Source organism: Gavia stellata, chromosome 3, assembly GCF_030936135.1.
Source record: "Gavia stellata isolate bGavSte3 chromosome 3, bGavSte3.hap2, whole genome shotgun sequence".
NCBI classification, from domain to species: domain Eukaryota; kingdom Metazoa; phylum Chordata; class Aves; order Gaviiformes; family Gaviidae; genus Gavia; species Gavia stellata.
Genome location: NC_082596.1, coordinates 21933388 through 21944333, shown reverse-complemented (window position 1 = coordinate 21944333; position 10946 = coordinate 21933388). Strand labels below are relative to the sequence as shown.

The 10946-nt window shown below is 41.7% G+C and overlaps 1 protein-coding gene across 1 annotated transcript in view; it reads left to right on the top strand.

Annotated features, from left to right (window-relative positions):
• Positions 1 to 8890: 8890 nt before the first annotated feature.
• The window catches only part of ZFPM2 (zinc finger protein, FOG family member 2), a 319145-nt gene continuing 317089 nt past the window's right edge, over positions 8891 to 10946 (top strand). The window contains exon 1 of the mRNA XM_059836148.1: positions 8891 to 9228. Coding sequence (XP_059692131.1) covers positions 9189 to 9228 — 40 coding nt within the window. The 5' untranslated portion in view covers positions 8891 to 9188. The remainder of the gene's footprint in view (positions 9229 to 10946) is intronic.

The window sequence follows — 10946 nt, the reverse complement described above, 5'->3', positions numbered from 1 at the left end:
TTTTGCATTTGTCAGTAGTCCCCTAAAATAGGCAACACTGAGCTAAGACCAATGCATGAATGTCTGCAGACACACACTGTCCAAGTGGCACATTGTGCAGCTGGCAAAACTGCCCTAGAGCAGTGACTTCTCCCTGTCGTGTCATGAGGTCTCACCTCATCGCCCTGCTTGCTCTCACCTAAATGCAGCTCTGCTCATTCCTTATTGCTTTTTGTCACGGGCTTTTGCACTACATAGACTTCTCGTCTGATCCCCATACAACTTCAGTATTCTCACAATCACGAGTAAAACAGGCTCAATGTATCTTATTTTCAAAGGTCAATAAACTACTATTTTGGTGGAATCAGTATAAGTCATATTTAGCTACCTAATATTTGGGTATCTATTTTAAGAGGGGGTTAATTTACATATGTGAACATCTGCTTGTTTTGCTGTAGAGAGAACCTAGAACACTAGTTAGATTTTTAGGTAAGTGAATATGAAGTGGATCCTGTCCGTAACAAAGACATTTTAATATATAATGTAAAGATTTTTAAATAGTATCTATTAATTAATCAGCATTTTATATGAATGCAGCAGCATTTTGTCTTTTGGACCAATAGACATGAATCAGAGGTCAGACAGTTCACCTGACACCATTGCATACACCACTGTGTGCAAAGTAATTTGTTTTTATGTTTGGAGAACACTACAAAAATGTTCTACACTCAATTGTACCGATGGAAATGATTTTATGAAATGGAGGGCAACTTTGTCCCTTGGGTGCCTGATGGGAAATTGCTAGGGAGTGGTTATTCTTAAGGATTTTTATTTGGAGAGCATCCACCTAAATCCTTTTAAAATCAGTGAGACTGTAAAACAATCAAGAACTCTGATTTCCTCCTTTTAAGCTATTTTAATTCCTAACTATCAGTATCATCAAAGAGTTGTCTCTAGAGCAACATTTTTGGAAGCAGCTTGATTCAAAATTTAAATGTCATTTTTAAGAGGGATTAAAAAGGAAGACTGAAAAGGATTCTAAGTTACTGAGACACTTCAGAAAATTGTAACCATAGTTTTAAAGTGTTATGTGAATTTTTGGGTGTTACTTGTGGATTTAAGGAGGAGAGGAGAACTTGAATTAAATTTTGTTGTGAGCAGATAAAATATGAAGGAGATAAACACTATGTATACTGCTAATAACAGCAAAATCAATGATGTATTTAAGTCAACCAATTTTGAGAATGATTTAGCTCTACTATGGTGTAAGGTGAACTGGTAAAAATCTTTTAAATATTCTCAAAAGAATATGCGATTACAAATTACTGAGTGAGTCTGAACTATATTTTCCCTTTGTTCTTCAGTCCATTGGACTATGATATCTTTCACTTGTTTCACTAAGTCTGCTGTGCTAGGTAAGCATCTGGTTCTGAAGGTAAAAAACCTCAGGGGGTCCCACTTTCCAAAGACTGTTTGCATGGTAAGATTTCCTTTCTAATGTAGTCAATTCTATTTATAGGGTAATGGCATAAACTGAAGAGTTGCATAAATTACGAATGCCCCCTTAATAGACCAAAATATACCCATGCTACTGAGAGGAACTTAAAATCTCAGAAAGAGATGCTATGCTGGCATAGACTTTCAGGCTTTTGTAATAGATTTTACTATTTATTTGTATTTATGCTGCTGCTGCTGCTGCATAGTTTTATATATTCCTTAAATTGGTAAACAATACCAATTCTGCTACATACAGAGGGCAGGTTACGCTACTGCTCTGAGTGGGGGGAGCCTCATTTGCACAAGATGAGGAACAGATAGGACACAAGTACAGGTTATACCATAGACTCTACCAGCTATCACTATGCATTTGTGTAAGAACATCCATTAGATGGATATATAGCAGAAGAAAAACTGCGTTTTAAAAGCTGATGAATGTAATAAAGCCATAATGGTAAACTGGTAGGTCCACTGTAGGTACCACTGTACCTATAGGGGAATCATCATATATGTTTCCAGGTTGCTAACATTTTTAAATTCTTGAGCATGCTTCTATGTATGTCGTTGAGATGCTAGTGTGTATGCAACCTCCTTCACCGAAACTGGGCAAACTGAGATGCCCATAATATCCAATTTGCCTATGTGCAATGATACACACACTGCTAATTGCTCCCAAAAGGGGTGCTACATAACAGTTACGGTGGAATGAAAGACCAAGGAGAAAAGAAAATGTTATTTTAGTTCAAGCTCTGAAACTAAAGTTTCACTTTATACTCATGTCACTACTTTATGAGTGTTGCACTCTGAAGTCATAAAGAGTAATTTGACAACATTAATGTTATCTTTTCAGTGTTATGCTATGTCTACATGAAATACTGCTGTTGGCTTATTTAACAAGAAATAAAGATAGAAATAAAGATTTCTAAAGCACTATAGCTGTCTGTTCTCCCTTTTTCCTTCTGTTTCTGCTATTGTACTATTCCTTGCCTTTTTCTTCCTTTTTTCTTGCATTTTCTTCTGAACTCCTCCCTCTCTGTGCTTAGAAGATGAAAGAAAATTCATACTACATTATTGTTTGCCTCTCTGAGAAAGGTGCCTCTCTCAGAAGCCCAGGCTGTAGAGTGTTAAAACTGTGCTAAGGGTAGTATGCTCCTGGGGAGGGTAAGGTCACAGAATACAGAGAAGTCCTCTGACTTGTAACAAAACTGGCCTCTGAAGCCCATGCACATGCCAAAACAGTAAGTTACTGCTGCTGTGGGCTGCACAGTCTTGCTACTGGCAGAAATTCGCAATGTGGTGTGGGATTATATACATGTTTCAGTAGATGTCTAAGTTTTCAGTGGCCATCTGTAAGCAGTGGGGATGAATGGGCTGCATTTCAGACGACCTAGGCATCCAGAAATATTTCCTCATAGGACACTGTTCTTCCACCCCACACTCCAGATGCTGCCATATGTGTGATACAGTATCTCGTTCTGAACGTGCATCCATGTTTTTAGCTTTCTTCAATTAAAAAGCTTTCTCTAGCTATGCCACAGCTATTGAATTTTCTTTTCCAGCTGAAGGCATGGCATACTACGTGTTAGCTTGTGCAAGTAATTTTTGCAGTAAAATTTTGCCAATGTTGAGATATATTTTTGCTATAAAGGAGAACATGGATGTCAAAATTAGGAGCTGTTTTGTATGTATAATTTTTCAGAAGTAAATGCAAATTTTTCCAGGGTTTTACTGCAATCCTGTGCAGTGAAAAAGAGTATTCTACATTATTATGAAGAGAATTATGATGGCTATTCTGTGATTCTGATTTAAAGTTGCCCAAAAAGTCTAAGCAGTTTGGTAGACTAACTGTTTGTTCATCCATAAGATTACCTGAGCAATATCAGAGAGCATCCAGTCAGGAAATGAAGAATAATCTTTGCCACTATTTCTGGATAACGAGTAAGATATAAATTTTAATGTGAGATGAAAAGTATCTTGCATAACTGAACTATTGAAAGAGAGCAGTTATTTCTGCTCTAAATAAATATGGGAAAAGAGACAGGAAACTGACACCAATAAAATACTAAGCTTTGCACCAACAAAAAATGAACCCAAATCCAGAGAGTACCCTTTTTAGGAAAAGTCTGCTTAGGAATCCAGAAAGTTTCTGAGGTCACCATTTATTTCAATGCCATTCTTCCTTCTCCATATGGAGTGGACATGGGTTTTGGCCTCTAAACACTGGCAGATCTCCCAGAATGGATGCAAAGGTCTGGACTATCAACGTGAAGTCTGACTCAGCACTGATTCCAGCACTCTGTGTGTCTGGCTTCCTACATTGCTGTATCCATTGAAATCCTGTGGCCAGGAACTTCACCATAGGGTTGTGGTCACTCCTAGGGAGTAAAACATTCACAAAAAATGTAATAGTAATTCAGTCCTAACTTGTTTACAGGACTGGTTGAAAGGGCAATACCTATTCACTCGTCTCACCCATTCTCTTTGGATATCCTCAGATCTTCCGCAGGGTTCCTGAGCTTGTGAGGAACCTGCCTTGCAGCATTTTTCCTTTGTGTCATCTAGAAACAAATTGCTAGAGCTTTTTCTTCTTTATTTCAAAAGTCAGAGGAAGCTTTACTTCTAAATTCAAGGCTCAATCTGATCATCTTTCAGCTGCTCAGTGATGAATGTATTTAAGTTTGTTTTCTTGTTGTCTTAGAATCTAAGCTTTCTTTACTTTTTCTTATTAGTATGTCTGGAATGCCACATGGAAAATCTCTAAATTATGAAATGAGAATAAACTGTAGATTTTTCAAACTGCTGGGAAGGGTGCGAATTGTCCCACATTCATGTTATAAGGGTATTAATTCTGAGCCTTAATGACGATAATTTCATGGTCAGTCTAGTTAACTACTTCACTATTGACCAAAGAAAGGAGAGGCATAAAGTTGCAAGAAGCTATACCGTATATTCCTTCTAATGCTAAGTGGATAATACTTGGGAAAATACCACCTTTTCCTTCTTTTTCATTCAGAGCTAAAGAACCAAACACTATGATTAAGATCATGGAAGAATCCAAGTCCTTACAAGGGAAATTGAAAACTAAGAGCCCAACAGAACCTGTGCATATTTGTAACATTACATACTTTTATTTGGTGTTTTAAATGGTCAGAACTTGATTATATGCAAATCCCAGAAATCAAGCATATTTTCTTCCAAATTTAATTGCTGCCTAAACTTTGGGCTATCTTCATTATATATCAGTATCTTTGTATACAATAGTCTGTATCCAGATTTATGTGAGAATTCTGAAGTGATTTTGCTCAGTGTACACTCTTTTTCACCAAAAAAAGACAGAAAACCACACTTGCTGGTCAAGAGGTTAATTCTGCTGCCAAGACACTATTTCAAGATTTTAGTATTTCCTCAATGAGGGGATGGAAAGGTTGTTTTAAAAATCACTAAGTGTTCTCCAAAGAAGGACATTGTTTTTAAAAGTATGGATGTTATCTATGTGTAAGATAGTTGCTAACACTTGAAGATCATGGAAATCTAAGCTGCAATTTTCCTAGTTTCTTTGCCAGAGTACAGGCATTTCAAGAATTTAAGTTTTGAACTGTGATAACCATTCAGTTAGGGGGTTTATATACATCTTTGTAGAATCTTAGTAAGGTATAGACAATTGAAAGTGACAAAGTTCGAGATGATTAAGAAGTGAACTTCTGTGGAGGTTATTTTCTTCTTCTTGAGATATTGTAATTAACTAAAAGCACATGTCTTCTGAAATGGGCCTATACCACCACTGCTCACACCCGATTATTATTTTGGTTGAACAGCACTACATTTTTAAACTATTCTTACTCCATCATTTCTAATGATCTGTCTGTATCCTCAGCGTTTGGACAGATGGCCACCATTCCCTCAGTACAAAAACTGGAGACATTCTTTCCCCTGCCCCCATGCCCAGATGCTGCAGTTGCCTCCCGCGGGGGTTACTGCTCCCCCAGCCATGCTGGCAAAGCACTCTGTGAGCACTGTCTGGTTGCTACAGGCAATATCCAACAGGTGAACCTAAAGAGCCAGCGAATGGCACAGACACTGCAACCTCGGTGTGGACATCATTATAGCTACAGCAGTTCAGAAAATTATGCAGTTGAGGGGGGGGAGAGGTAATTTGTAAGATTTAAAAAATCTACTCTGAATGACTCTCTCTGCAGGTTAACAGAAAATGCTGGGCCTATTCTCGAGCCCTGAGGGAAAGCTACACCACTCGACTTGTGTCCATATGACTCAAGCCCCTGCCCCACCAAAATAGCCTTGCCAATACTGCATGTTGGAAACAGCTCCTGGTGAACAGCACCAGAGATCGGCATAACTATTGGACAGCATCAGTGGTCATGTGTAGTGCTCGAGCTGTGCCCTGGCCCAGCCTCAGCTACTAGACACGGCCTGCCAGAGCTTGTTTTCATCTGGGATGTGCTATGTGCTACTTGTTCTGCTAAAGAAAATGGGTAATTTTCAGGCAGTACTAAAATGTACTAAATGAAAGATTCTCTGTGAATTAGGGAAAACCATTCATTAATTTAGACCATTAACTGCATTTTAAAACAGCAGGCATATGTATGTTTCTTTTTTGGAATGTCATAAACAACTTTCTAACCTTTAGGTAAACAAGTCCGAAACACACTGAAATACACTGAAATGATTAAGTGCAATAATCCTTTAAGTGATCAAACCTATCTCTCTGAATAGTCAAAGAAATAATACATGTTTATATGTCCTCTTTTGAACAGACAAAGTAGAACATGGCTTTAATGCCTCAGAATAGACAAAATATGTAACTTAACTTACATTGCTGCTTGAATATTTACAAAAGCAAGAGTCAGCATAATAGTGATGCTCTTATGTAATTTACCCTGAACAGTATGTAAGAATAAACACTTACTTGTGATACAGACCCTAGCACTGCTTCATTTTGCATTGCTGTTTATCACTTAGTTATAACTGCTTTATACCATGCAAAGTATATTATTTTTTAAGTTGCAGTTTGTATATTGTCCAAATGCTGGAAACAGGTTACTCAACTCTATTCTTTTACATTTAAACAGCAGTAGGTTTAAAGGTGGTATCTATCAAATTACCTGTTTAGACAGAAAACACTGTGTGGGAGGCAGGCAACAAAATAGAAACAGAAAAAAAATGGTCAACCTATATGAAAGAAAAGACATTGCTAATTCTGATTAGGGAACCGGACTGAGATTTATGAAAATGGTGAGAATGGGTAAAGATCAAATATTAACTTTAATTTGAAAGACGGGTTTCAATTCAAGCCCCTGTTTCAACCTAATTCTGCAACAAAGTCATAGCCACACATTTCATTTGGTGGACTCTTATCATGTTTGTCTATTGCCATAGAATACCTTCTTGAAAATGCCACCAGTACCAGTACACTGGTACTTAACCATGAGCCTACACCTCAAGGCAAGACATTGAAATATAAATTTGGCACACCACAATCACTTCAGCTAAATGGAAAACACTTATTATTTACTCAGATTCTTTAAAGTATCTGAACAACAAATGTTTAATACCGTTCACAGTTTCCATCATGTTCTTCTGTCTAATAAAAAAGTGTTTTTGCAAACTCATTTATAATTTACAAACATTATGTTCTACCACAATATGATGGAAAATTTTAGTGCATTGCCATATTAAAATTTCTGCTGCTTATATGATGACTTTTGCAATAGTGGACAAACAAATAAACACTTAAAGTTTTGAGAGGTCAAGCTGAAAACTGTTTCCGTTGAGAATACAGGGACCACAGAGGTAAGAGTTAAAGAAATGCTTAACAGTTTACCTGAACATAAATAATTTTATTCCTACTAGTGAAGCTGTAAGAACACTTAAAGTTGTAGTACGTTCATGTGTCAGACCGGAAATTTCTGGAAGCATAGTAATAAAGATGTTTCAGGATCAAGGGTCCTTACTTGGCATCAGTGAAATCAGGCTAATTTTTTTTTGTTTGTGTGTTGGGTTTTTTTGTTTTGGTTTTTTTTCCCCCCAAGAGTTTTGCGAAGTTACTGTTTGACAACACTGAGAATCCGGTAACACATGTGCAATGCTAAGCAATACATGGTCTGCTCATAACGGGTCATTACAACTGTATACATAAATTAGATGATTTAGGTCATTAAAACAGACTGTTCAAGAGAAATTTTGTCCTAAAGACACAGATTATAAACATGAGCATTGCTAATGGTTTAGCTTTGTCAGAACACTTAACTGGTATCAGTAACAGAAGCGTCAGATGTTGGTTTCTACTGTGCAAGAAACAAAATTTCTCTATTATCACTATTTAGAAGGGCAAAACTAATTAAAGTCTAGGCAGTTAGTCGGCGTATCTTTCTCTCTCATCTAAAAGTCAAAAGAAAGATCAATCACACGGGCAAACTGTGATGACCACATGGCCAACACTCCCCGTGACCCACAGCTACCGTAAACTGGTGCGTGCGGTTGGACAACCGCGAACGGAGAGGGCGTTTGTTAAGGAAGCGCAAGCGGAGCTCCGGCGAGCACCGGGGCGGCTCCAACTCCTCCGGCCGCCGCCCAGCAGAGCGCTGCCCGCGCGCGGAGGCCGGCTCTGCCCCAGCGCGTGCCCTGCGGCTGTTAACTGCCGCCTCGCGCGGGTGGCGGGCCGCGCGCTCCCGCCTCAGCACTCGCCTGTGGCGACACTTGCGAGGCGAAGCCAGGATCCCACTCTTCGGTGGTGGTGGAACACCCCCCACCCCCGCCCCCGAGACAGCACTCTGGCGTGGCGGGGGAAAACTCTGCCTTCACCGCTCAGCCTCGGACTCTCCGGGATCTCCCGGCCTAGGGGCCAGCGCAGGAGGAAGCGTTGCTCTTCCCACAGGCAGCGCTGAGGCCGAAGCAGTGCGGCCGAGCGTGGAAGCGCCCGGCTCTGCCAGGACACCCCGAAGGACTCCCTGTGCGGGGCGGGAGGGCTCGTGCCGGCTGCCTGACTGTCAAGGAGTTTCTTCGCCCAGTCTCCTGCCGTGCCTCTTTCGGGAAAGTTGTCTCTCTCTCCGCTACCATAAGCCATGACAGAGCCGGGACAATTGAAGCTGCCCGCCTCAGCACCCCGTGCCCCACAGGCAGGAGGCGATTTCCATGCGGACTTGTCTCTGGTAGCAGCCACTGCCCGTCAATCCTGACGGACAAACGCCCCCCTCTTTCCGCCCCCCCCGTCCCGGAAAGCCCCTCCCTCGCCCCCTCCCTCGCCGGCACCTCCCGCCGCCTGTCAGTCGGAGCGGAGCGCGGCGCTGGGAGCGGAGGCGGCGCGGCAACGGCAGAGAGCGGGCGAGAGAGGGAGAGAGTGAGCGAGGAGCCAAGCTCTTCCCTCCCTCCCTCCCTCCCTCCCTTCCTTCCTCCTCTCTCTCTCCCCCTCCCTCCCTCGCTCCTTCCCCTGCTCCCTCCCTCCGTTCTTTCTGCTTCTCTCTCCCCTCATTCTCGTTTTCTGTCTCACCCACCCCGATCTCCGTTTCTCTTCCCCTCTTCCTCCGTCACGCACGCACACACTCTTTCCCCGCTCCCTGTTTTTCTGTCATTTGACTTCGCATCTCAAGGTGGCCTCAATGAATCCCGTCTATTGATCTGACACCCTCCCTCCACCCCCGTCCCTTCCCAGCTCCAGTCCTGTACCTGGAGCAAGGCAGGAGCGGCAGCCGAGCAGCATGTCCCGAAGGAAACAGAGCAAACCCAGGCAGATCAAACGTAAGTTTCCTGAGGGGGGCTCCCTCTAACAGACTTTTATTTATCTCGTTCTTGGGAGACGCAAGAGAGGTGGCTGTGGGGAGCAGTAGGGGGGTCCAGAGTACGGACCGAATGATGAAACTTTGCCAGAGAGGCTGAGGATGGGGAGAGAGAAAGGGGACAAGAGCGAAAGCCAGGAGCTGCCCTGGTGCGGGGTGAGCAGGCTCCTCACTGCCTTGTTTTTTGCTCCTTTGGAGCTCTTGCTGCCTCCCTGTAGTCTCTTCAAACTATTCCTCCGAGTTTCGGAGTGGGATCACTCATGTTTTTTCAAGCTGAAGTAGCGCCGGGAGAGCAGTATAAAACAGCTTGCGAACACCGTTCCACTGAACAACTTTCTGCGTCTAACGTGCGTGAATAGACCCATGCCGAGCCTGGGCTGCAGTAAGTACCAGAGGATCGCAGAAAGTGTGTGTGGGGAAGAGACGAGAAAGTTCCCGCGGGGGAGCCCGTGGGTAGCGCCGCGCCGGCAGCGGGCCCCGCCGTCCCCCCGGGCGCCGTCCCCACGGGGCTGGCCGCGCCGCGCCGCTCCGCGCCTGGCTCTCTGACGGGGACCGCCCACGTCCCTCCGGGGCTCGCTTTGCAGCTACACCGTAGGCGCACACTCGCCTTTGCTGTTTTCGGGGGTTTAACACTTTTGAGCTGTTTTCTGTATTGAGAAACAGGTGTGCTGAAGGCTTGTAGTTGAAAGATACTCTGCCTAATAGTGTTCATAGTTCACTTTTCTTGCCTGTGACACACGACAGAATCTTAACTTCATAAACTTTTCTGTGCTTTAGATTATTCATGCGAACAAGTCTAGCGGTCGGGAATAGAAGAAGTGTCAGGCGTTTCGAAAGAAGGTCTATAAATCATTTTATTATAAAATCAGTGGCACTGATCTGATGTATCTTCATTGATGTTCTGTATTACAGAACTCCATTCAAAGTAACCACCATGGGACTTGGAGAAGCTCTTTCAGTAGTATTTTCCTTATTGATTTCTGACTCCAGAATGCTTATTAATAGCCCACTTCGGATGGAATATGTATTGAATTGACAAAGTGATTTAGCAAAGAAGAAAATGAGCTTCATGTTGAATGAGATTGGTCATTGTAAAGTGTTCGAGTAGTATTGGCTGAGCATCCCTGCTTTGTAGAAATTACCTCTTTACAGTCTTTAACCTGATAAACACAAATAACCATAATAGTTTCAAATTTAGTTTTCAGTTTACTGAAGTAGCCTAATAAATGATTGAAACTTTCTGTGACAATTTTAAGTTGAATATCATTGTGATCCAAGAAACTTTGATTTGCTTTGGAAATGGATATTCCCAAATAAATATGCCATGTGCTTTTAAACTTATGCCTATCTTACTTAATACGAATTTAAATGGTATAGTTAATTCTTTAAAATCGTGCATTTTATGTGATATGATTATGAACATTATTTAGGAAGACTTTCTAGTCCATGATTGGTGTCTTGATTGTTAATAAATAATGTGAATTGATTGTATGGCACAAAGACCATCTGATTTTGTTTTTGCATACTTTGTTATCATCTTCATTTAAATATCTCTTCCTCACAATGTCTGAAAAGTGCTTGGAGGGATTTTAAGGTACTGTATTGCTGGTACAAGTCACAAAGCATTCTGTGGCTTTTCTGTGTGGCACAATATGCTGAAGGTGATAAAACAGAAATTTA